General features: G+C 41.2%; 1 protein-coding gene across 5 annotated transcripts in view; it reads right to left on the reverse strand.

The window, feature by feature from the left end:
• Positions 1-3,049: 3,049 nt before the first annotated feature.
• Positions 3,050-27,927, reverse strand: part of RCBTB1 (RCC1 and BTB domain containing protein 1) — a 49,819-nt gene continuing 24,941 nt past the window's right edge. For 4 of the 5 annotated variants that reach the window (XM_045796841.2, XM_045796839.2, XM_045796842.2 and 1 more), the window contains 9 exons: positions 26,578-26,744; positions 23,187-23,345; positions 19,584-19,691; positions 19,045-19,187; positions 17,894-18,084; positions 14,102-14,228; positions 12,116-12,267; positions 11,429-11,559; positions 3,050-5,399 (listed from right to left, as the gene is read on the reverse strand). In XM_045796841.2, the coding sequence (XP_045652797.1) occupies positions 5,259-5,399; positions 11,429-11,559; positions 12,116-12,267; positions 14,102-14,228; positions 17,894-18,084; positions 19,045-19,187; positions 19,584-19,691; positions 23,187-23,345; positions 26,578-26,744 (1,319 nt within the window). In that variant the 3' untranslated portion in view covers positions 3,050-5,258. Of the gene's footprint in view, positions 5,400-6,327; positions 6,439-11,428; positions 11,560-12,115; positions 12,268-14,101; positions 14,229-17,893; positions 18,085-19,044; positions 19,188-19,583; positions 19,692-23,186; positions 23,346-26,577; positions 26,745-27,927 lie in introns of all 5 variants that reach the window. The other variant, XR_006779523.2, reaches the window with a different exon arrangement.

Here is a 27,927-nt window from a genome sequence, read left to right on the forward strand (position 1 = left end):
ATTTCAAAAGATGTATTCACCCCTATGCTTATTGCAGCATTATTTACAACAGCTGAGCTATGAAGATAACCAAGGTATCCACCGGTAGGTGAATGGGTAAAGAAGACATAATACATTCATGCACGTGCGAGCTGGTATGTACGTACGTGTACACACACACACACACACACACACACACACACACACACACACACACTGGAATATTAGCCATAAAATGGAATGAAATCTTGTCATTTGCATAACATGGATGGACCTAGAGGGTATTATGCTGGTGGAATAAGTCAGAAAAAGACAAATACCTTATGATTTCACTTATATTTGGAGTCTAAAAAACAAAAATGAACGAACAACAACAACAGAAAAGAGAAACAGACTCACGGAGCACAAATTAGTGGTTGCCAAGGGGAGGAGGGTGGGAGACAGGCAACACAGGTGATGAGGAGTAAGAGGTATAAACTTCCAGTTGTAAGTTATGGGGATGAAGAGTACAGCACAGGGAATACAGTCAATAGTACTGTAATAACTGTGTGATAATAGATGGTAACTACACTTATCATCGTGAGCATTTCATAATGCACTAAATCGTCAGACTGCCTGTTGAAAACCTGATTTATGTCAACTATACTTCAATTAAAAAAAAAAAACACTGACCTGTACACTTAAAAATGGTTAAAATGGTAAATTTATGTATGTTTTACCACAATAAAGAATTTTAGAAGTAAAAAAACCCCCAAAACTCCAGAAGCCAAGAGTCCATTCCAGATGCACTCCATGTTCTCCTGGTCTAGCTGATTATTGTAACTTCAACCTCCTCCCCTGATAGTACATCTTAGAGCAAAGCTGATCTAAGCTTTCATGTCACTTAAAAGAAAACCTGTGTCCCTCACTTGACAAATTTAGTCTGTCATTCCTACCGGGGTAGGTAACTTGGCACCGTGGAGCAACATGTGTTTGACGGTCATAAAGCAGGCAAATATTAATACACGGGACACAAATAAGTCAAAAAATGGGCAGAAGATATGAAGACACTTTTCCAATGATGACATACAAATGGCTAACAGACACATGAAAAAATGTTCAAAATCATCAGCCATCAGGGAAATTCAAATCAAAACCACATTAAGATACTACCTTACGCCAGTTAGAATGGCAAAAATGGACAAGGCAGGAAACAACAAATGTTGGAAAGGATGTGGAGAAAGGGGGTCCGTCTTACATTGTTGGTGGGAATGCAAGTTGGTACAGCCACTCTGGAAAACAGTGTGGAGGTCCCTTAAAAAAGTTAAAAATGGAGCTACCCTATGATCCAGCCATTGCACTACTGGGTATTTACCCCAAAGATACAGACGTAGTGAAGAGAAGGGCCATATGCACCCCAATGTTCATAGCAGCAATGTCCACAATAGCTAAATCGTGGAAGGAGCCGAGATGCCCTTCAACAGATGACTGGATTAAGAAGATGTGGTCCATATATACAATGGAATATTACTCAGCTATCAGAAAGAACGAGTTCTCAACATTTGCTGCAACATGGACGGCACTGGAGGAGATAATGCTAAGTGAAATAAGTCAAGCAGAGAAAGACAATTATCATATGGTTTCATTCATCTATGGAACATAAGAACTAGGATGATCGGTAGGAGAAGAAAGGGAAGAATGAAGGGGGGGTAAACAGAAGGGGGAATGAAGCATGAGAGACTGTGGACTCTGGGAAACAAACTGAGGGCTTCAGAGGGGAGGGGGTGGGGGAATAGGATAGACCGGTGATGGGTAGTAAGGAGGGCACGTATTGCATGGAGCACTGGGTGTTATACACAAACAATGAATCATCGAACTTTACATCAAAAACTAGGGATGTACTGTATGGTGACTAACATAATAAAAATTATTATAAATAAAGTAGGCAAATATTAGGCAAACTATTGAAACAGATGCAGGTTTGTACTTGCTATGTCACTTCCTACTGAAAAACTTCCACCACGTTATTTTATCTACCTGCCTACCTTGTGCACACTGAAAAAATATGTGAAGCACAGGGCACAATGTCTGGCACCATGGGAAATAAATGTTTACACACACACACACACACACACACACACACACACACACACCCCTACCTCTCTTTGCCCACACTTCCTTCTAATGGGCCCTGGTTTATGTTCTCCATTCTAACCAAACTAGTTTATAAGTTCTGGAAGGCTCATCAGCCCCCACCTCTAAGCTTTTGCCTGTGCCACTTACCCGCTATTCTGGAATGAGCGAGAAGGACGCTTTATCTTTCCTTACCCTCCACAAACACTACCTTTGGAGCACCTGCTTTTCATATTAACCTATTAAGTTTTCTCTCACTGCCTGTTATGAAAAGTTGTTTATAAATATGTTTTTGTGTTAATTCCTAAACTTCTCTTTCCTCTCTAATAATTTACATGTTCCTTGAGACTAACAACTAGGTCCTTCCCTTCATTTATAAGTACAAGGATCCAGAAACATTTTTCTGCTATGACAGTTCAATTGTATTATCTTTCAGTAGGAATAAAACCATAGGATTTCTCCCAGGGGAGGGGACACAATTGAGAAACAGATGCCATGTTCATTGTGGTACCTGTTTTTAGCCTGATACCTACTAAGAATCATAGTACTGATTTGTGGCAAAATACACATACCATGAAATTTACCATGCTGACCATGTTTAAGTGCACAGTTCCGTGGCATGAAGTACATTCACACTGTTGTGCAATCATCACCACCACCGATCTCCAGAACTCTATCTTACAAAACTGAAATCTGTATCCATTAAACATTAACTCTTCCAGTCCTCTCTCCTACCTCCGACCTCTGGCAACTAGCATTCTGCTTTCTGTCTCCATGAACTTGACCACTTCAGTTACCTCGCGTAGCTGGCTCATTCAGTCTTCATCCTTCTGTGGCTGGCGTACTGAACTCCGCATAATGTCCTCAAGGTTCATCCAGGCTGCAGCACGGGTCAGAACTTCCTTCCTTTTTAAGGCTGCATATTACTGATTTTTGAGAGGAAAAACAACCCTGCACGTATGTCTTAACAGATTATTTATTAATATGTCATTCTAAACATTACATAAATACAGCCTATACACTAGAGTATCAAACATTGTTCCAGTAAGAAGTTCAAGAGTACATTTGGGGCTATCTTAAGAAATATGAATACTTTGGCTTTCATTATTACATCAGATGAAGAAAACAATTCAAAGAACAGTTTTCATTTCCTGCTATGATTAACAATAAAACCAAGTAGAAAAATAAGAGTGTATTAAAAAAAAAAGATACTCGGGTACTTTTCAAAGGACTTATTCCCATTTTCTTCACTACATACATACTCATACAAATTAGTAATCTACTATGAGAAGTGGTTCTTCACCTATATAAGGAACCTCAGTAAATATTTGTTGAATGAGTGAACAATCTATGGAAATGGATCTATTTTAATTTGTGCTTTTTTTAAAAATTTTTTTCAAGTAAGAGCAATAGTAAACATACTGAAGTTCTTGTTTGTCCAGATCATAAGTCTATGGAACAGTGATTGTTACAAACACTACCCATCATAGCTAACAATCAAATTAATGAGCATTTATCAACCTAGTAAGAAAAATTCTATGAAGTTGCAGAACTAATTCTAATGTAATAATTGATTCGGCTTTAATCACCTGTGACATGGTCAAGAAAAGGAAGCTGGTACTGCTAGGTTTGTAATTATCTCACTTATCAAAGAACTCCTACCTTTGAGCCCTCACTCCCACCCAACCCCCACACACATCGAAACACTGCGAAAAAGAGCAGCTGCAGCAAATCTTCACCTTCTTGTTAACTTGGCTCTGAAAATGTATTTAGTAAGCTCCAAGTTCAGATGAGGGAACTTCCAAGCAGGAAAGAGTTCACTAGGGAGCGCCCACAAATGGAAATGAGTGCATGGGCCAGAGGGCAGAACACAGGTTTGTTCTTACAGCAAGCTCAACAGACACGTGATAAGACTCAGAGGTGTACTCTTCCTCCCAATAAGCAGACCAAAGACAAACAAAAAATACAAAAAACAAAAAACCAAGCTGAAAAGATCCTTTTAAATAGGATCCTATTTAAAAATTCTATTTGAAAGGATCTTTTCAGGAAAACCATCACTTTGATTCTTTTTCGAAGTTAAATTGTGCTAAATATTATACCTAACACAATTAAAAGACGAAGAAACCTAAAATGAAAGCTGCTGAGGTTACAAATAGGCAAATCTGTGTGCTTGGCCTACATAAAAGAGCTAAAACAATTCTGAGAAGTCCTGCCCGAAAGGTGGGTTTAAGAGCCGCTTCTCTGGGTCACATGGAGCAGACATGGCGGCCACAGAGCCGGCACTGAGGAAGGCAAGAGCACACCGAGCACGTCGCTACTCGCCTCTGAGGATGAGCGTGTATGGGGGCAACAGTGGGGGAGTGATTTAAACTTCAGTTCTCAGACTTTGTCTTAATTAAATAAAACACTGCTGGATAGTAGTGGAGATTCTAATTTCTAAAATATTGACCTTTGTCCAAAGTTTCTCTCATGATCAACTTTTTCCTCTTTATGTGCTTAAGTCTGAAGAGAAATCTTGGCTGACCTAGAAGTTTACCTTTACACAACCATCATCTCAATAGGTTTAACTCCTATTAAACGGATTACTCTTCTGATACACCATGAAGTTAAAAAAGGTCCTCAGTAGCGCAAACCCAAAGCCTCAAACCACCTTAACTACGCCTTCACAGTATGGCTACTGAACTAGCGACTAACGCAGCATTTCAACGAGCCCCAAAGTCAGCATCTTTAAGCCATGGTGGGGCCTCAACGACTATCCCACAATTCACAAACTGTCCCAATTCCTGGTGTCAAAGGGTTGTCAATATGTGAACCAGGAAAATTACCACAGACTTCCCCTTTCCAAGTCCAGAAGTTCCTCTAATCAAAAACAAAAAAACAAAGAAACAACGAGCTAAAATTTCACCCCTTTACAATGTTCCAGCCAAATTAAGGTCACATTTAAAATATACATATCTGGAAACAAGAGTTGTTCAAAATGGGTTCAGGAAAAGCTGTACATCCTTCATATATTCCTACACAGAACTGTGTCTCAGATGTGAGAAAAAAACAAAAAAACAAAACAACCCTGATGGGTTTTTACCTGCGAAATTACATCACCCGCAGAGCACAAAGGAGGCACCATCGCCCGTGCCCAGAGCGCTCACAAAACCCAGCAGCCTGGGGCTTCAGTTCTTAAAGGCTCCACATTTACTGGCTTTAGCAATGAACTCCTTTAGCAGAGGGCCATCCATTTGCCAAAACGCTGCAGTCTGTGTAACTTCTGTCAAATGATTGATGCAAAACTTAAAGCAGAATTCTTCTAAATCCTGGACACACACAACAAAAATAAAAACAAGAAGAGGCCTTTTTTTATTAACTTTGATCGAATCACTTCTTTCCAGACCCTTCATCCCAAATCTTTCACCCTCCCCTAGAAAAGATATTTGAGGCCAGAAACCTCAAACTAAGCAAACAAGTGACCATAGGTAGGTATCAGAAACACACACACTATTCAGTCAAAACATAGTGAAAGCAACGATTCCACTACCTCAAGTCTAACTCTCCAAAACGCACAGCCATTCACACAGCCTGGGGGGCGGGCAGCTTCTGCAAGGCTGCCACACCGTCTAGTCACACGCAGACCCTGGCTTCAGAAGCTGAAAGCACACACCTGAAACTAAGACAATACTGTCGATTATTCTTCAATAGTAATTGAAAACAAAGCTGAAAGCAACTTCGGTCCATCATATGTTTTACCACAGCCAAGAAGTTCGAGAAAAGAATGAAGATTTAGCTTAAGAAGATTTTAAGAAACAGAAAAGTGATAGACATGTTCTCAAGAGACACGTTAAAAAAGAAAAAAATTCCAAGAACCTTACACCCCCTTTTCTGTGCTCCTAGATAAAACGCGTTCATTCTCCGAGCCACAAGGAATAGCACACTACAACTCCCACCGAACTAATTTCTCAGACAGTCAATCCAGAGAAGAATAGAGACCGGAATTTTCAGTCAAATGAAGTCACCAGCTACTGACGCTCAGAAGGAAGGAATATATATATACAAGTGGTAAACCAGAACACCTTAAAAATCTATTTCCGCCAATGCTAATACAGCCTTTCATCCCCAGCAAAGCTGCTACTATGTTTGTGCCCTTAAACACTGGAACATGTATTTATTAAATCAATCAGGTACCAGAATGTATACAAAGTCAAATATATAACAGCAAATCACACTGGAAGCTCTTATCACAAATACCTTGATTTTTTAACTTCGCCAGCTACACTGAAGGTCAATACTCAGGGTTCTATCACACCAGGAACTCAACAACATTTTAACTGCGGCGTCTCGGTTTCATGTTTCCAGCCACTGTGAAATAAGAAATTTTAGGCAGGGTGGGGAAGGGCCCACACAAACACAGAGACACATCCCCTTCTGCTCTCTCAGTGCAGACCCCTGCAAACAAATACCGCCTTCTTCTAAGGGTCCCTCTGTCCTGAGCCGAATGCAGTTCCCTTCCAGGCATATCACTTCTACTGTGTATCAGTCAGCTGCTGCCGAGATTTTGTTTTCTAGATATTTCACAATGCTTTTAAAAAATATTAGCACAATCTTTGCCATCAACGTTTTTTAATAAGAGAGTCCCAGTGGGCTGAAGTATAGCTGAACATTCTGTGTCCTATAATAAACTAAAATGTTAAACTACATAAAACATTCCCTCTCACATTACTGTTAAAGAAAAAGCCCTACTCCTGGCATTACAACCCATTGATTAAGAAACAGCTTTAGGAACTGAATTATATTCCACAAGGAGATAAAAGTCATTTTAATCTTACTTATCAAAAATAGAAAACCAGTTTTTCTACATATAATTTAGGAAGAAATAACCAGTCATAAGCACAGGAAGTTCTTCAAACCATGCCATGTAGCAGATGAGGGTCTGCAAATACTAACTTTAATTACATAGTTTCAAATTCAAAGAAGACTGCACTAAAGTCTGCCCTTGTAAAACCTTATTGCTTCCACAGTCTACAAATCTGGAATTCAAGCTCTTTAGAGTACACGTGAAAAAATGAGTTTATCCAGTTTACTGATTACACAGAGATTATCTTGGGTATGAACTTTAAGAACTTTTTATGTAGGTATACAAAGGGTGCCTCTAATTACAAATCGCTTCACACATTTATGAAAACAGCTCGATCAAACTGCCTTCCCTTCCCCTCCAACTAGTCTGAATTGGTGAGATATCTCAGTACTCAAAAAATGTTCTGCAGTTTCAAACATTAAAAGTTGAACTAGAGAATCCTGAAAATAATCTAAATCTGGGTTTTTAAATAAGTAATTGTTGTTTAATAACCAAATCTTGCTTAAGGCAGATCTATGCAAAAGGAAGCACTGAACGCACTTGGAAAGAAAGAAACTGCAAGTTCACCTGCATGAACCAGAGCGGAACAGCCGAGCAATTCACCTCGCAGCCAACGCCCTGAGCCACGTCGCCTGTGATATGTAAATGAGATAAATATTTCTCTGATAATTCCTAAATATTTGAAGAACCTACATGATCTGTTCACCTTATTCTGAAAACAATCATATCTTCAATACCCAGAAAAGAAAATGCAACTCTTACCCAACTAATAAGTTAACTATAACAGGAGAGCTAGGCTTTATATAAAACGTTTCCAAGAACAAGAAAGATCACCAGACCAGTGGATGGAAAAAAGTTCATAACAGGTTGAAAGCATCATCTTAAGGCCCAAAAATACAGAAGTGGGAGAGGGTGCAAAATCAGGGTCTCTAAAACGATATTCTTGGTAGTTTAGAAACTAAATCCTTTATTTATGACATTTTGTGGTGAAATTATTATAGAGTAGTTCTGAGGCAAATCAGATAAAATATCAGATTTGCTGTAATTAGCAAGAAAGCTCAAAATGCTGTTCTGAATAATTTACAAATTCATTCCAAATTTTAAAAATTATTCCAATAACTTATATATTCTGAAAATAACTTGCTTTTCCTTTGAACAGATTTTCTTTAGTAACAACGTAAAACACAGACTACTGATGGTCTTAATACCCACATTTTTAAAAATGCTCCTGCAGCCTAAATGAACTTCTTAACCAGTCCTAAAACCCCCAAAGCTAAAATAACTGAATGCTGAATGCTAAGAATTCTATCGAAGGCCACTTGGCCAGGGTGAGACAGGATACCTATGTGTCACAAGCCCCCTTGAGACACACTCCAGCACTGCAAACCACACCTACTTCTGTCCAAACTTCTTGTTAAAGTAACAAAACCCCAAAACCATAAGTTTAGAATTTATAGTTAAGTATCGGGTACAAAATATTCCAGATCAAAGTGGTCTTTGGTTTCTTAGAATGTACTTAAATGTCTTACTACACACAGAACAAAATAAAGAAAGGTGCTTTGTGGGGCGCCTGGGTGGCACAGCGGTTAAGCATCTGCCTTCGGCTCAGGGCGTGATCCCGGTGTTCTGGGATCGAGCCCCACGTCAGGCTCCTCCGCTATGAGCCTGCTTCTTCCTCTCCCACTCCCCCTGCTTGTGTTCCCTCTCTCGCTGGCTGTCTCTATCTCTGTCTAATAAATAAATAAAAAAAAAAATCTTAAAAAAAAAAAAAAAAGAAAGGTGTTTTGTCTCACTAACCAAAAAATATTTTATAGTCTACTGATCATGGAAAACTTTCAACTTCAGAAAGAAAAAAAAAATGTTGACCATCAGGCTTTAGCACAAAACTTTTCAATAGCAATAACCCAAAGCAATTTTGGAATTAGATTCCTCACCTCATATTTATGGCTTCCCACCAATAGCAAAATCTTAGCGCATAAATTGTTCAGCAAGTAGGATTTTCTGGAAAGTGGTCTACTCTGGTTCCCAACTATTTCTCCTAATGTTCAGATATACATAGAGAACAAAAATTTCCTGAAAACAGTACAAATAGAAACATTTCAAAATTCGTGTGATGAGCTACGGAACTATCTCGATCCAGTGTTTCATTCCCACGTCCTCCCATACTAAACGAACACTGAAGAGCCCCTCTGCCAAGCGGTTCCTCAGTTCACACTGGCAGAAGCTTGACGATGCACTCAGAGCACGAGGGCTCCACAACAAGCAGCTTGCTTTAAAAAAAAAAAAAAAATCTAACTATTGAGTCAATACATTTTTGTTGCTTTTATGTGTGTCTATTTGCTTCAAAATGATCTTGTCAAAGAGGGTATAGATGAACTGCAAGAACTTACAGAAAAGAGAAAAAAACGTGAGAAGCATGTAGTCTCCATCTTCCTACCATATGAACCACAGAATGAAGGAAAAATCATCTGGTCTCCCTAAGTGGAGCTTCTGAAAGTCAAGTCAATTTTTTGGCAGTTAATTTCCAATCTGGCTTAACAGTAGCTTCCCATCAACTAATAGATAAAGTGAGTAGGTTTTATTTTTATGTTCTAAACACTTTATTTACTTCCTACATTCTATAACATTAAGGAAATACAATGTAAAAGTACATTAGTCAATTACAGAACTCCTATAAGAATCTTAAAAAAAAAAAAAAAAAAAAAAAAGCCTGGAAAGAAAGAGGTGGTTCTTTCTGTCTTCTACTTTCTAATTTTTCTACATTGAATCTATAATATTTGTGGGGTTGCATTTTTTTTTCCGTTTTTTAGAAAGCACACCTTTGTCGTGAGGTAGTTTACATATATTTGTTCATTCACATAATTCAGCACACTCTTGAGTGCCAAGCCAAACGCCCATACTGTGACAGACTCTAGGGAATCACATATATTTTCAGTCTCAAGGAAGGGACAGTATTTCACGTGTCTATACTTAGTACAAGAAAAGTGAAACTAGTAATAATAAAAAAAAATGACCAGCTGGCATGGGTAGAAGTGGCACGTTTTTTTCTGTGACTTTTTGGGGTAGGTTTTTGCTTAGTGAGAAACCAATCTCCAGCACCTGGAGCTGAGATGTTTGCCTCTGCCTGGACGGTGCTGACTGGTTTTAGTCAGCGACATCCTAATCCCAGAAACAGGGAACTCATTAGCAGTGAAGAGGAGTAGGGAGAGACAGAAGATGTTAAAGTCAATTACCGAGTGGACAGAACAGGCATCGACCAACGTAAAATTACATCACTGGGTAGAATGCAACCTAAAGAAACAGCACTTCTAATAAAGAAGTTCATGGTGTCACAGAAAAGGTAGAAAAAAATCTATACTTCCATTTCCTATTAGAAATAATTTACTTTGATCATCACTCCAGCTGTTGCCAGGCCACAGAGAAAGTCAGCTATTTGACCTTATCAAATATTTATAATCATAATCTCAAATAAAAACAGGATGCATTTTGAAAATTTAAGACATAATGGCCCATTTTGATCCCTAAGTGCGATAAAGATGACGTCTGCCTTCCAGGCCACCACCAAGGCCACGGTTAGAGATCTCTGCGGGGGTTTGGTAACTCCCCGGATACCAGGGACTCTGCCTCGTCAAATGATGACAAAATACCTCTAAAAATGGGCTAATTGTGTCACTAAAGGTGCACGCTTTAGCTGGACATCTTGAGCTCCAAAGCGATTACTCTCTACCTTTAATTCTCTATAAATTTATAAAACCAACCAGCCCAGCCTTAAGTTCGCTCATCATCGTAACGCACCGTCCGGTGGTACCGCATTCAGTCAGCTCAACAGACCTCCGTTTCCCAGTCCCTACCCCGTGGCAGGCACTTCAGGGTACAGAGATGAGTGAGAAACGGTTTCTGCTGACAAGCCGCTTACAATCTGATGACACTTTGGTTCCTAACTTTAAGAAAATACACTAAACACAAAATTTCAGGCTCTCCAAAGCCCATTCATTCATAGGTTCTCCAGACAGCCACGAATCCTAGATGAAGAATTCAGTCCAGTGCAAGTTCTTCACACATGAATGAGTTATAATTAGACAAAGAATTTCAGAGCGTACACAGATATGAATCATACAGCATCCTTGGCTTACGACAGGGCAGAGTTAGGGAGACGGCAAAGGGGGTCTTGAAAAAAATACAGATGCTGACCTTGAGAAACACCTGAAACTACAATATGGCATCAGTCCAACTGGGCAGGACACTTTCTATTCCAACTCGCCCACAGTACAGCTGCTTGGATCTCAGTTTCTTGGTTAAAAATCAAAGTAGAAGAACAACCATTTGTCAAACTACAAACACAGAATAAACAAGCAAGGCCAGCTTTCAGGGATCAGTCCGTTCACTGATTCCCTAGATAGAAGTGAAATTACTCCTGCTCCTTGTCTCACGCAAGAAAAGTGGGGGGCAGGCCACGGGGAGTTGGACGGGGTGGTCTCTGTTATTTCACGTTACCTCTGCGTCATATCTGACTGCAGCAGAGAACAGCGAAAAGGCATTCTCCACAGTAATTCCGCGCTTGATAATGTGCTGACAAAGCTTTCTCAGTCGGTTCTCACAGTAAGACGTGGCCAAGTCCAAAAGACCTGAAAGCAAAAAGTGTGGAAGGTTTAATCAAGTTTACAATAATTTCCCATAATTTATAAACACACATATTTCATTTTGGTGAAAAGAAGTATGTAGAGAAAATCAACAGAAGTTTCTTAGTGCATAATACTCTAAATTTTATTAAATAACCCGCCTTTTTCACTCCCTACCTCCCCCATCCCAAAATAGACCTCGCCTACACTCACTCTATAGGTCTACAGTACGAAGGAAGGGGAGCAAATAGAACTCCCCCTTATTGTGTTTCCAAGGTGATAGAGTCAATGCATTAGCAATGCATTTAATATGCATTCAGTATTAACAGACGAACAGAAGTACACAGTCATAAATAAACTTGTGTCCATAATTATTAACACAACACTATTTTTCAAGACATTTACTTCAACTACTGTCTAAAAACCAATCAACTTGACGCGTTTACGCTGCGGAGCCGTAAGAACGCGATGCAGGGTCTGGGACACGCGGGGTCTGGCACACGCGGGGTGTGGGACTCGCGGGGTGTGGGACACGCGGGTGGCCGGGCCACGGCTGCCGTACCTATAGCGTCTTCGGGTGGCAGGTCCACGGCGTCGGTGTAGAGGTACTGGAGAAAGGCACGGTACACTGGGTAAGAAAACTGGTCTATTTCTATCACCTCCTTCATATCCTCGTTCCAGTAAGACTGGAACATGGACCGAAAGTGCTCACACCTAAACAGAACACGGAAAGTGACCTAATGAAGGTGCGGGCGTCAGGGAAACATCACAGGTCTCCCCAGCTACTCCCATCCTTGGGCCCGTGCGCACCGGGATCACGGCTCTCCGGCTAGTGTGGGCTTTCACATTCTCCTTCTGCATATGTTCACTTTCATTTTCTGATGAATATTTCTCATTAAATATTAAGAATTAAGAATCCACTGTCTCCATTTGACAGTCCTCGCTCAGATCAAGTATTCTGCTCACTTGTTTTTCTTAAACAGTGTTGTAGAGAAATGCATTTTAAACCATGAAATTAAAAGACATTCAGAAATGAGAGTTCAAATCTTTGACTATGTATCAGCATCATTCAAATAATTCATGTGGTTTTTAATTTTCATGTAATCAGCATATTCTTAAAATGGCTTTAAATGCTAACTGGATTACATTTAGGCTGATTATTATCCCATTACATGATAATTTCCCTTCTTTTCTGACACATCTTCAAAACAGCCATCAGTCCTATTTTGTTCCTTTGCTTTGACCTGCTCCCCTTCTAATCTTCCCAAGCCTGTTACCAACTTACTTACAAACACATTCACCAGGAGAGTCACAGATTGCAAAAAAAAAAAATCTAAGTGGGTCTTTTTATGTTGTATTTGCATGTAAAAAGCCACCTATATGAGGAACTGATTTCTAAATACTGGGTTTTCTTAAGTATGGAATATACTTCAGTTTTAAAAAACCATCTTTTCAAATCCTTTTAAAATGAGATACGGTGTAAACAAACAGAATATTTTCAAAATCCACTCACAACTAAAAATGGTTCCACCTACATAAGACATGACTTCATCTGAGAAGTAAAAAGAAATAGTTGTCTAGGCAAGGACTGACAAATTAAATGGGATAATTAAATGAAAGGAGTAGACTGGCTGACCACAGTTCACAGAAAGGAACATTTCCAGTTCACCTTTTAATACTTTGGTTCAAATATTTAATCTCAGTAATGACTGACATATGGCTTTTGGTTCCCTTAAAACGTGTTATTCTGTAAAAAGGTTTTCAATTAAATTTCAAAAGGGACTTGTAAACGGCCAGTTTAACTCACTTCATGTGCCTCTCTCTCCATAAGGACAGCCTCAGGGAGCAAGAGTCCAAACCGTTATTAACAAATACAATCCTGCCATCTACTCAATCTAAAAAACATTCCTTTAGTTGGGAATTAGATGTCCCTCAGGGCCAGAGGTTCACCATTCCTGACCATGAGAGCTTTCTGCTTGGGGAAAAAGGAATCTTTAAGTGTAAAAGAGGGCGTACACACTTTTCACTAACAAACTTCAGTATTTTTTAAAGCATGTAAATAAATTTGTCAATGGAAATAAATATTCACAAGATCGTCATTTAAAACACAATATAGACAGGGCACCTGGGTGGCTCAGTCTGACTCTTGATTTTGGCTCGGGGTCGTGGGATCGAGTCCCGTATCACCCAGCATGGAGCTAGTTTGGGATTCTCTCTCCCTGTCTCTGCCCCTCCTCCTCCCACCCCCAGCTCAGAGCACATGTGTGCTCTTTCTCTTAAAAAAAAGGAAAAAAAAACTCAACACAATACAAATATTTACACTACCACATTATGCTTTTCCAAAAAGGCACATGAGTGTGCATACATACACACATGCAAAACTCTTCAATAATGCACGGATCCCATTCACAAAAATATTACGTTGCACCATTTCTCTCTACTGCCAAAACTATTCCTTATCAGTCCCCATTTTGTAGACCAACCAAAAATTGAAGATTGTGAAAAACAAAGTAAGGTTATTGATGCCTCTAAGCTGATGCAAAAATACCTGATTTTCAAAACAGCTTTATGGACATGGATATATTTCCCATCAATTCGAAACTTCAGATCAGCAGTTTCTGGACTATCAAATTCTTTCTTCAGTGATTCAGCAACTGTTAAAAAGTCTTCATGCTCTGAAGGCAACAAACATATCATTAATACAAAAAGTTCAGGAAACATGTTAGAGATATGAAAGACTTTAAAAAGAGAACCATTAGCATGATAGATAATTCCATCAGATTTTTTTTCAAGAGTTCATGCTTTATTTGACAAATCAATTTCACTGTATCAAGGTATCTTGAGTCTATAAACTACCAAAAATAAGTAGTTGGAAAAGCCAATTACCAGTCTTACATACCAAGTTAGGCATTTTAAAATGTGTATTTTGGGGGCTCCTGGGTGGCTCAGTCAGTTAAGCCTCTGCCTTCAACTCATGTCATGATCCCAGGGTCCTGGGATCAAGACTCACATCGAGCTCCCTGCTCAGTGGGGAGTCTGCTTCTCCCTCTCCCTTTGCCCCTCCCCCTGCTTGTGCTCTCTCACATGCGTGCTCTCTCTCAAATAAATAAATCTTTAAAATGTAAATTTTTTAAAAGAAGAAGTTATAGGCAGTCCATTACTATATAACTACTTACTTAAAATTTTAGTGGTTCTCTTTGAGGACTAAGAATTTATCAATTTTCCCTGACTGAAACACCAAGAACACCTCTGCTCTGGGGTAGTTTCGAGGGGTTGGTAAATTCAACTGAAGGAGTGTCAAGAAACAAATTTACCAGTAACCAGTTACCAGGTTAACGCTACGCTGTCATGTTCTTATACAAAGAAACCCTACTTCCTAGGTATGTGGAATCTCAACATCCCTCTTAATCCTACAAACTAACGTACAAACAATAATCCTTACCTGCTATCCAAAAACAGAGCAAACTGACTTAGTAACAATGTACACTCAAAGGGAACAGTTTTACAAAAACCTGATCACATTGCCCAATAAGAACTGCTGGTAGGATCATTTGTAAGTAGAACCGTGTCCTCACGGAGAAAAGTAAAGGCACTTGTACAAACCAGGTAACACTTTCCTGTGCTGTATATGCGCGGACAAAGGGAAACAATGAAACAGCTGACAGGAAAACAAAACAAAACAAAACTCCAGAGTCACTGGCAATGAACGCAGGCGCTGTGAACACAGGCGACAGGTTTCGACGGCCCGTAGGCTGAGGGACGCTGTGTCTCAGCGGCCTGCTGCTCTTGGAGGAGGCACATCTGCTAAAACCTACACGGAGACTTAACAAAGAGCTAACCCACGAGCTTTACTATCAGAATCTCCCGAGGAAACGGCATGTGCCCAAGCCCTCCCCCGAGCTCCCACGATGCAGAGCTCTCTTGGCTATGGAGGAAAGAGGACAATCACTCAAAAATCAGGCTTTCCCTGACCCTATAACCTGGATCCCCGGCAAATAAAAGAAGGGAAGTGACTAAGATGGGCACAGAGACCAGGGATCGAGACCCCCCCCCGCCCCCGGCCCATTCACAAAATAGCTTCGTATCAATGCCTCCACTTCTGCATCAGTCCTAAGGCTTGAAATCGCCCCCCGCCCCCCGCCTTGGTTTCTGGCAACAAGTACAATACCTCCTTTCAGAGAAGTATTCTTCAGAAGTGTTTCTTCACCACCTTTCTAATACTCAGCTGAGAGGGTAAACTGAGAGGTAAAAAACTCTGACTTTTAGTGGGTAGATGGGAAAGAAGTTGTCTAGGAGATATACTGAACGATCTTATCTTTTCCAAACTTAACATTAAAAAATGTTACAACTTCTACTCTGAAAAAGACGTCTCTTCAGGATTAGGATTTTGAGAGGCAAGTACCGGGAGAAGCCTTTTAGAAACAGGTCCAGTAAGTAGCACACGGGGTTCTGAAGATAGACAGTGTTTGGCTGTGCACGCTACACAAAAGCGTGATTATGGCCAAACAGTCCCATTCTTGTAAACTAATTTTTTTCAAATCACAACATTCACTGGAAAAAAAATATATTGTAGGCGCATCAGGGTGGCTCAGTTAAGTGTCCAACTCTCGATTTCGGCTCAGGTCACGATCTCGGGGTCATGAGATTGAGCCCCGAGTCAGGCTCTGTGATGGGTGTGGAGCCTGCTTGAGATTCTCTCTCTCTCCCTCTGCCCCCCCCCAACCCTCCACACACTCTCTCTCTTAAAAAAAAAATATACGTATATATTGTATCATATAGTTAAAGAACCTGGAAATGATCGACTTATTTCACTTTTTAAAAAAAATTTTTTGAGATTTATTTGGGGGGGGAGAGAGAGAAAGCACGAGGGGGGGAGGGGCAGAGGGAGAGGTAGAAACAGACTCCCCACTGAGCAGGGAGCCCGACTTGGGGCTCCATCCCAGGACCCCAGGATGACAATCTGAACTGAAGGCAGAGGCTTAACTGACAGAACCACCCAGGCGCCCCATTGACTTATTTCACTTTAAATATAGCAGCAACTTAACTCTCCCTAAACACACTCGTGCCCCTATGACCAGAGACTGGTCACCCGATGATGGCACAGCCACAGCGAGCTGTCTGACACGCCTGAGCATGACATGTATGACAAGACTGGCCTTCAATATCAATTGCTAAAACAACCCAAACCCCATAGCAGATAAGAACTACATTAATTTTCAAGGACAAGGCCAGCATGACCCACTTATTCCCTACACATATAAAGAACTTAGAATACATCAGCAAAAAGGGCAGAAATGAACAAGAAATAAAAGAAAAAGAGATTAAACTCATCTTGTTGATGGCTACTCAGCTTTATGACACCTTTCTGTTTTCCATCAATGGACTCTTGAAGAAGACAATGTTCAGAAAAGGGACAGAGTATATACCAAAGATCACCCTCAATTACACTACCCTCTATAATACCTTGGTTTTTATGCCCTTCTGGAATAAAAATATTTGAGACTGGTTGAAAGAAAAAGAGAGAAAGTGGAATTAACAAGTCACCCTAAAAATCACAAGTTTTTCACTTTTTTAAAGCTCATTTTTGGTTCATATTGAATTATCTAATAAATTTAGTAGGACAAAAGCACTTAAAAACAGGTTACTCAAACAAAGATCTGTACACAAATGCTTATAACAGCACTATTCAAAGGTGGAAACCATCCATATATCCGTAACGGACGCACGGAAAAACAAAACGTGCTCTCCACAGACAGCGGAATCTCATTCGGCCACACAAATGAAGTAGTGATGTGCCCTACAACAGGGAGAGCTTCAGAAACATTAACAGAAGAAGCTAGACCCAAAAGGCCACACATCGTATGATTCCATTTATAGGAAATATCCAGAACAGGTAAATTCCTAGAAACTGAAAGCAAAGATGTGACTGCCAGGGAAGGGGGAAGGGAGAGGGGAGTGACTGCACAACTGGTACAGGGGTTTCTTTCAGGGCGATGGAAATGTCTTAGAACTTGATATAAATGGCAGCTGCACAACACTGGGGACGTACTGAATGCCTCTGAATTGTACACTTTCGAATGGTTAACTTTATGGACACAAACCTCATCTCAATTAAAATGAAAGCACTAAAGGGGAGAAAACAGTAAGTCCCTATAATTGTTCATGACATTAATAAATCTTATTATGCAAATCTATTTGGAGGAAAGGAATTAAAGCTACTGGAGAATAAAACATTCTAGAACCTGAAAGAGCCCACAACCAGCAAATACAGAAATAGAACTGGAGCGGTCAGTTGCTAGTCCCGCTCTTCCCGGGCGGAAGGAGCCCTGAGCTTTCTCACCCACGGACAGGAGGCGCCACGAGACGGCCGGCGTGGCGAAGCAGGCGAACACGTCGTCGGTGCAGGAGAAGTGGGTGAGGTGGGGCAGGACCACCGACTGGCCCCGGCACTGGCCCCACATGTACACGTGCCCGCCCTGGGTCTTGGCCGCCGACGTGTGCGCGGAGTGGCAGGCCGCGATCTCTACAACCCTGAAAAGTGTTAAGAAAAACATATGTCACTTCTTTATCACAGAGGCCGACAGCACACCACACAAGGTAGATAAAGGGGTCATGCTTACAACACCACAAAAAACAGCCCAAGATTGAGGGATATTAGTGATCGGATCATAAGAACAAAACCGAAAGACCACAACAAGAGTACTGTGTTTTTCCCTTGCTTGTTGCCCCACTTCTCATCCTAACCTCATTCTGAATTAGGATAAATAACACAGACTGTTGAGGACAACTTGGGAAAAGGAACTAGAAACCAAAGTAGACGAGGATAGTGGACAGAGGCAAAATGTCCTGACATTTCCAGGGGGCTTAGACAGTAGCAAAAAAACCAAACAGTGTCTTCAGTATATCATTCCCTTGCTGCAACTTTTTCTCTCACCCCTACATTAGTACTGGCCCGGGGGTGACGCACTCTGAACGTCCTAATCCAAATGGACATCAAGCCAAACTTGTATTTCTCAGTACGCTTCTGAGGCAAGGTCCCACGATCAGAAATCAACCCTCTAAAACCTAGTGGGTAAGGACTCACAACTTGGCTGAACAAAGCATCTATTCCAGTAACACACATTAAATCAAATCAATATTTAAACAGATAATGTCCTTTTAAGAGATTTTATTTATTTAGAAGTTGTCTTAGTTGGCTCAGAGGAAAAGTCAGTACTACACTCTGAATTTCTACATGGCGACAGACCCTATTTTACTTCCCTACTAGACGGGCCACAAGAAGGCTGTAAGAATTACACCAAGCTGCATTAATACCTATCAATCACAGGAGGTCATTTAGAAAGGTCACTCTGGCTGCTACTCAAACTCTTGTTCAAAATGACGATGTTAAGAAACAGAAGAGTTACAAAAGCCAAACCCCACAGCTCAGCACACACGGTCCCAAGTCCAAAACCACACACACAATCCCAAGACACGGTATAGCCCAGTTACCTTTCTTTCTCCACCATGATGTGGGCCGGGCTTAGCAGGTTATTTTTATTGCCAGTTCCCAGCTGCCCATACGTGTTAGCTCCCCAGGCATAGAGCAAGCCCTCATCTGTTAGTGCTAGAGTGTGTGCATAGCCGCAGACAATCTGCAAGTAAATTTAAATGGTTACCATCAACAGGAAAAGAGGAAGGGCAGGAAAAACATCTACTTAAAGATCACAGCCAGCTTCTGCAGAATGCCAATTCATCGTCAGGTATGGACTGACATTCTCTGGAACATTAAAAAAGCGTTAGAAAAGCCCAAGATTGAGACTACTAGATTTTTCCAATCGCTTTTCTTTTACTTGTCAAGACTGATGTGTCACCACCATGGTGTTCCTTCCCGTCATGGGAATTTAGGGAAGATGAAATTGTACCCATGGAAGATGAAGGCACGCAGTATTGTTTGAAAAGATGCACTGCAGAGTAAATCGCCAATGTTTCTCCAAGTCAGAGCAGGGGAGCTGAGGGGAGCAGCAGCGGGGCGAGCCCACCACACGTACCTGGTTCACACACACGCTGTGCAAAGCCGCCACTCGCACAGGGGTCAGCTGATTGCCATTGTTTCCCAATCCCAGCTGACCATTGCCATTGTAACCCCAGCCGTATACCTTAGAGAAAGGGAGAGAACAGGCTTTTAAAATTGTTAGTAAGAGGAAGATATAAAAATGCAGTCCATCTAAGCAAATCAAGTACTTTCCCACTTCCAACACCCACATTCTACTCCATGTGCTCCCACAAGGGATCTCCAAACAGAAGCTATTTTGGGGGTGGGGACGACAGACTTGAGTTCCTACTCCATAACTTACTGTTTGGACGGCCTTGGGGCAAGTCATTTATTCTTGTTTTATACAGGGGAGGCTGATGCTAACAATTACAAAGCACCTCTTACATGTCAGGACATGCTAAAAGGTACTAGGAATAAGTTTTTGGTCGCAGTTTAACAGGAGAGATGGCCACTTGCAAACTTTTTGCAGTCAGGTGGCGAGTGCTATTCTAGAGATACAATCAAGGCACTACAAGAGCAGAGAAGAGAAAGGACTTAGGTATAGAAAGAGAAGAGAAAGGACTTAGGTATAGAAAGAGCAGAGAAGTGGGGCGCCTGGGTGGCACAGCGGTTAGGCATCTGCCTTCGGCTCAGGGCGTGATCCCGGCATTCTGGGATTGAGCCCCACATCAGGCTCCTCCGCTAGGAGCCTGCTTCTTTCTCTCCCACTCCCCCTGCTTGTGTTCCTTCTCTCACTGGCTGTCTCTATCTCTGTCGAATAAATAAATAAAATCTTTAAAAATTAAAAAAAAAAAAAAAAAAAGGAAGAGCGGAGAAGAGAAAGGACTTAGGTATAGAAAAAGTTTAGGAAAGACTTTCGGAAAGCAGATTTGAGCAGAGAAAAACGGTAGTGAAGGTATTCCAGGGAGAGGGCACAGAATGTGCTGGAGGCAGGTTCTGAAAACAAGTGGGCAGGCCTGGCAGGACGCATCCAGCACAGCAGCAGGGTGAGAGACTAGAAGGAAAAGCAAAGGCCAAGGGGACGAAGGGCCAAAACACATACTAGAGAAAGCAGAATGCGTCTATGGGTCTTCCACCAAAATATTTCACACATCTTGGAAAGACCGCGCTGGCTGCACATAAAGGGGACTGGACTATGTGAGACTAGAGGCGGGACGGCCATTCAGGAGATACGTGTGACTCTCGTCAGCCCACAGATGAGCTCTGCTGAGGGTCTAAACTAAGGACGACAGTGGGACCAGAGAGAAGGAACGGACAGGAAAGAGGTTAAGAAAAGGACGTAAGAGAATGTGGTGACCCCTTCGCTCTCTGGAGAGGGGAGGCATCAGCTGAAAGTAGCAGAGCTGGACAGAGGTTTGCCAGCAGTGGTAAAGGTTTAGAATGGCAAGTGTGGGACACAGGAGAAAGCACTGACTAGGAACAGACTAAAGGTCTGGTCAAATGAGAAACCTAAAATGTCTGGTGGCACCATGGAAATGCAGGGCAAACAGATGGCTGAGGCTTTTCAGGGCAATGTGACAGACAGGGAAGGGGGACAGAGAATTTAGGGTACTAGCAAAAGATGGTTAAAAGCACTTTCCATCTTATGAGTGCAACGGTTCGACTTTCTGCAGAGAAATTTGGCTACAGCTATCAAAAATTTTAATGGCATACCCTCTTAACCCAGAAATCTTATTCCTGTGAACTTTTTCTACAGAATACTTACAGAAGTGTACAGAGATACACAGTAACACAGAAAGTCAGCGCTACAATGTTTATAACAGCAACAATTTAGAAATATTTGAAATTTCCATTAGTAGAGTTCTGGGTGTGGGTCATCCAAAACGGAGAAGGAAGCAGCCATTATAATGGAAAGCAGCTATAAATGGTCTGATAATAGATTCAGCTAAACATTTTTGTTGTTGGCAGGAAAGTTGCAGAATAGCAGAGAAAAGCAGTATCTATAATATTCCCATTTTTTATAAAAGATAATTATATTCACCCATACAGAATTGTTTACAGAGAAAACTCCAAAGGGATATACATCAAACTATTAACAAGACTGAAGAAAAGGTACTCACCTTTTATGTGTTTTATTTCCTTTTGTTTGTGAAAATAACCACATAATAATAATTTTTAAATTTATGCTTAAAAATAAAAGAAAAGAATACTGAGGTGGAGGATGTCCAGTGAGTATCCCAAGAAATTCTGAAATCATCCAAGATGACATCAGGATTGATTCAAAAGTAAGTTAACACTTCTGGTGAACATGGCGTGAGGAACAGACTCATCAAATCGCTATGCTGTACACCTGAAACTACTGTAAAACTGTGCGTCGACTACTTCAATTAAAAAAAACAACAAAAACGAACAAACAAAAAGCTCATATATACAGAGAACAGACTGGTGGTTTCCAGAGGCGGGGGCTGGAGAGCATGGGCAAAATGGGTAAAGGGGGGGCCAAAAGGTACAAACTTCCAGTTATAAAATAAGTAAGTCATGGGGATGTAATGTACAACATGGTGACTACAGTTAATTATACTGTACTGCACATCTGAAAGCTGCTGAGAGAATAATCTTAGTTCTCATCACAAAACAAGAATTATGTGGTGACAGATATTAACTAGATTTACCATGGTGATCTTTATATACAAATATTGAATCATTACGTTGTACACCTGAAACAAAGTGTACACCAATTATGCCTCAATAAAAATAATTAAAAAAAAATAAGTTAACATAGGTGAGTATTCAGAAAACTCTAAAGCACTCTAGCACCACAATGCATAACCCACACATCTGTATCCAAAGACTTATCTTTGTGGGGTGCCTGGGTGGCTCAGTCAGTTAAACGTCTGCCTTCGGCTCAGGTCATGATCTCAGGGTCCTGGGATCGAGCCCCACGTGGGGCTCCCTGCTCAGCAGGGGAGTCTGCTTCACCCTCTCCTTCTGCCCCTCCCCCGCTTGTGCTCTCACAGGATCTCACTCTCTCGCTCTCTCTCTCAAATGAATAAAATCTTTTAAAAAAATCACTTCAAAGACATATTTTCGCATAATTTTCTCAACTAAGACATTTATAGATTGGTAACGGGTCTATTTAAGTAGAAGTTACAACCAGAATAAATGTATGGAAACAGTCATCAGCTCAAAGGTAACCGTGGTGAAAGGCCACTGAAAGTTGACTTTTTAAAAGTAGCCAATAACAATTAGGACAAAAAATTCTGCTTCTGTAAAATGCAGGTGTACTGGAGTCGGTCACTGCTTACAAACAGCCGACTTTAAAGAGTGCACTCTTGATTCTTTCATTGGATGAGCGAGATAGTATCAGATTCTTCATTACATTAATGAATGTGGACATTAGACTATTTGGGTCTCACAAAAAAATAAAATTTAGACATATTAGTATCCTTACTTGCAGATAAATCTTGGAATTTAAAAATTCACACTGAGGAGCAAACACCATCTGGATACTCCTCAATCAGTAACCAGTTAACTATCAACGAAACCATCAAAACAAAGCACCTTTCCTTCCATGATCTCATACAGGCTCCTCGTGAGGAACGCAGTATTTCACCGAGAGAGGAGATGAGGACGGGGGCAGAGTGCAGGGACAGCTCACCTCCCCGTTGTCCAGAACAGCCATGGACGAGGTCTGACCACAAGCAATGCCAACTACCCTCTTGATATGTAAACAGTTTGTGACTTTTCGAGGAGTTGGTTGATTTGTTGTAGATCCTGACCCCACTTGGCCACAGTTGTTATAGCCCCAAGCAAATACCTACACAAGACAAGGGAAAAAGAACGAATTACTAGTAACAGGGTGAAAATTCTAGCTCTAACACACAGCAATAATCATAAAATAAACATAAATTCACTTATTGAATATTTACAGTGTGCTACATGGCTCTACATGCTTTCCAGGCACTAACTTCTTTAATTTTCAGAGTAATCCTGTACGCTGACCCTGGGCAGATGCTATTATCACCTGCATTTTATATATGGAAATGGAAAACAGGTTAGGAGGCTCACCTGAGGTTCCACACCAGTAAGCAGTACACGTCGAACGTGAGCCCAAGAAGCATAGCTGTGCTCTTAACCACTACACTCTGCTGCTTCTCTGTTTGACAGCCGTATGTGATTTTTCAGTCTCGCATCAATAGGGAATAAGGCATTTACCACACAAGTAGCAGGGATAGGAAAAATCTGCTTAACTCTTTGGGCACAGATACTCTCTTTTTTTCCCTTCATGGAAAGCTTTCAAAGCCATACAATGCTTCTCCCTGTCTCACTGATCGCCAGTACCCAGTATTACATAACCTTTCCTGATGACTCACAATCATCATGATTATAATTATCAATCACAGTTACAGGTCATAACACAGTAAGGCTCACAAGTACCAAAGAGGTGTCTGTCCCTACGGAAATGACACCAAGTGGTCAGGCTATTCTTGGCACTGTTTTCTATGAGTTCTCATTTGCTGTCTGTCAGCTCCAAGGAGCTCCCCTCTTCAAATGCCTCCCGTGCACTTTTGGCCTGTAATTTGCCATAATGTGAAAACCAGATTTCTAAAGAGACACAAATAAATCTCTAAGCTAGTTAAAATCTAGTAACAAAGATGAAAAACAAAAGAAAAAAATCACTTCAAGTTAATTATCAAGTAGGCCTATCAAATAAGAGTGTGACCAGAGGGGCGCCTGGGTGGCACAGCGGTTAAGCTTCTGCCTTCGGCTCAGGGCGTGATCCCGGCGTTATGGGATCGAGCCCCACATCAGGCTCCTCTGCTATGAGCCTGCATCTTCCTCTCCCACTCCCCCTGCGTGTGTTCCTTCTCTCGCTGGCTGTCTCTATCTCTGTCGAATAAATAAATAAAATCTTAAAAAAAAAAAAGAGTGTGACCAGAGAGAAGAATTAGCGGAGGGTGGATGCTGGCAGCCAGGAAAGAGCTTCCTCCAACACCAGGAGCATTTCTAAGGACCCCCACCCCTTCCATTTGCCCACAGGCGGTGGTCCTCCCACATCCTGAGGTCTGGCTTCCACAGTTCCTTCCGCTGTCAGCACTTCCTATCTCAGCTCGCGTGTCTGATGCTGCCCAAGGCCACAGGAGCAACACCCACGGCTGGCGCCTTGAAGGAGGCGCACTACAGGTTCGTGTCACAGCTACGGAAGACATGACCTGCCACACCTCCTGACAGTCGGTTCACAGGAATATCTAGTATAATAATGCAAATATTTAGCATAATTATCCAAAGTAGCATATGCTTACAGTTAAAGTAAACCAAGAATCCAAGCTGTGCAAATTAGGGAATTCTAATTTTAACAATCATTCTTCTGGCACTTCTCAAGTATCCCAAGCTCCCTTGCAGTGCAGCTGCCTTTTATTCAAAAATGAGAACTGGGGTTCCGATAATCAAAAGCAGACTAGCAAACCGTGGATTCGGGGCATAAGACCTGGGTGCTAGGCCTAGCTCCAGCACATCCCAGCCACGAAAACTTGATCTCCCTCAGCTTCTCTGGTTTCTGCACCCATCTGCACCCATAACCTGCCCCGCGTAATAAAATCGCTGTTAACAGCACCGAGGGATTTTAAACAGGAGAATAGTATGATCTGTGTTTTAGAAATCGCAGGGAGTAGGAGCGCCTGGGTGGTGCAGTTGAGCATCCGACCCTTGGTTTCAGCTTGGGTCGTGACCTCGGGGTCACGAGACTGAGCCCCACATCGGGCTCCTCGCTCGGTGTGGAGTCTGCTTGAGATGCTCTCTCCTACCTCTGCCCCTCTCACTCATGTGCTAAAATAAATAAATATTTTTAAAAATATCAGAGGGGACAGAAAGGTAATACTTAACAGGTAGACAGACCAGTTAAAAAGGAATGGAATAAAAGAGACCATGGCAATAGCCCAGGCAGACAGCAAGGTCTAACCTAAGGATATAGAGATGAAGAGAAAATGAGACAAAAGATTAGAACACAGAATCAATATGATGAGCAACCTTTTAAGACAAGCATGGAACGCGGGGGTGAACAAGCGGTACAGAACCTACTGGAATGTCGGTAAAGTTATTTTCTATGACATCATTACATTTACCAACAAATGAAACAGACCTTAATGGATGGGGTAGTTAAAAAAAAAAAAAAAAACTAAAGTACAGAACACAGTCATACACATCGATTTGTAGTCTCAGCAAAGAGCAGGAGACTCAAGTACCTTAAGGCTGAAGTTCACTGTCATCAAAAGAGCGGTCCTTGATCAAACAGGTTATGTTAGAAAAAAAGCGTGTCGCCACATGTTTTTAGTTGTGCACAGAGGGCTACTATGTTTACACTATCCCAGATGTACATATGGTCATTATTTTTTTCAAAGGCACTTTCACAATAGCCAAATGTGCGAACAACCCCAATATCCATCAGTGGAGACACGGATAAACAAACCCCGGCATATACACAATGGAATGCTATTCGGCCTTAAGAAGGAGAGAAATTCTAACACGTGCTCCAACACGGATGAACCTTGACAACATTACGCTCCGTGAAATAAGGCAGTCATAACAGGACGAACACTGCACGATTCCACTCATACGAGCTATCTAGAGTAGTCACACTTGTGGAGACAGAATGGTGGTTGCCAGGGGCTGGAAGGGAGATAGAGAGTTATTGTTTGGGAGATACAGTTTCAGCTTTGTAAGATAAAGAGCGTTCTGTGGATGGATGGTGATGATGGCTGCATAACAATGTGAATACACTTAATGTCACTGAACTGACATTCATTAGCTCACATGGATATAAAAATATATGCACATATTTTATACATATCAAATTTGCCATCCTAACCATATTAAGTGGTTAAAGAGACCATGGCATCAGTCTAGGCACATGACAAAACGGTTGCAGGAAGTGGTTCTCACACATCCTGAGGTCTGGCTTCCACACTTCTTAAAATTGACTAGAATGGCAATTTTATATTATGTGTATTTTATCACAATTTAAAAGTAAAGAATAAAAGCAGGGCACTTACCTCTCCATCAGCTGCCAGAGCCATTGAATGATGTGAGCCACAAGCTACTTCAACCACTTGCTTGATCAAGAGATTGGTACAGACTTGGATGGGAGCAATGCCTTGGTTGGTCGTCCCATTCCCAAGCTGGCTGTATCCATTGTGGCCCCAGGCATAAACAACTCCATCTATACAAGATGGCCACACACAAAGAATCAACTCCAAGAAGGAATGGTAACCCCTGTACTTTCTTCCCCAGACTTTGCACAACTTATTCTCCAACCTTCATTTCTTCCACACTGTCTTCTCCTCTCTATAAAGTAACCACTGATGAAGGGTAAGGGAAAGAAGGACAGATGAGGAAACAAGATAGACAAATGTAAAATCATTCAAGAAAGGACTTGACACTATCATGGAAAGAAGATCAGCTTTATGGTCAAAAGTCAGTTTGTATATACAAAAATCAGACTGTCTGAACACACTGATTCATCTCAGTAGTTCCTGTGGCAGGTACCAAGCAAAAGGCAAAAGACGTAAGAAAGCTCAGCACTATTTTACCAAATACCAAGTCTCAGGGAACCACTGAGGTGTGTGTGTGAGACTCTCTCACAAAGTACAGAGGAAAGAGGCATACTTTTTGTATATATATTACACACACAAATCCAAGAGCTTCCCTCAAGCAGACTATTATTGGCATAATATCCAGCTCAATGTTTCTCTAATGACTTTATCTTTTTGGGATTCTGAGGTAACTTCTCTGTTTTCCTCTCTAGAAGTACCACCGTTTTGTGCATTTCCTCCTACAGCATGCCTAAGTGTCAAGAGCAGAGATCTCCATGTTATACACTCTTCTCATGTCTTTCCCACGGTCATAAAACATCCTGACCTATTAAAGACAATCTAGACCTGGAAACAATGATATCCAAGAGCAAGGGCAAGGGCAGAAATCCAAGTGTTACTGTCAGGCTGCTAACTTGCTCAAATGGTCCTTAAGCAACCAGGGAAAAGGGACTCATAGCTAAGTAGGTCTCTGATTATCTAATCTAGAGTCTAATCTTGTGTTTCTCACTAGAGGTCTTCCTTATTACAGAAATGATGACAGAAACCATAAATGGAAAATTTCATACCAAAAAGGATGAGTCTATAGATTGAAAAAATGTTAACACCTAAAAAAAGATCCATGATATATGTGAAAGTTATATCAGATAACAGAAATGTCCAAACTTTCACATGTTTTCATTCCTAAGAGACAGAAAAATAGACTTGAATGATAAAAATACACCCCTTGTTCTTGGAGAGTAAAACTCAGTATCATAAAGGTGATAGTTTTTCCTATGTGAATTTATAAATCTGAAATAATAGCAATAAAAT

This window comes from Ursus americanus, chromosome 10 (genome assembly GCF_024610735.1).
Source record: "Ursus americanus isolate L20-20 chromosome 10, mUrsAme1.1.p, whole genome shotgun sequence".
Classification (NCBI taxonomy): Eukaryota; Metazoa; Chordata; class Mammalia; order Carnivora; family Ursidae; genus Ursus; species Ursus americanus.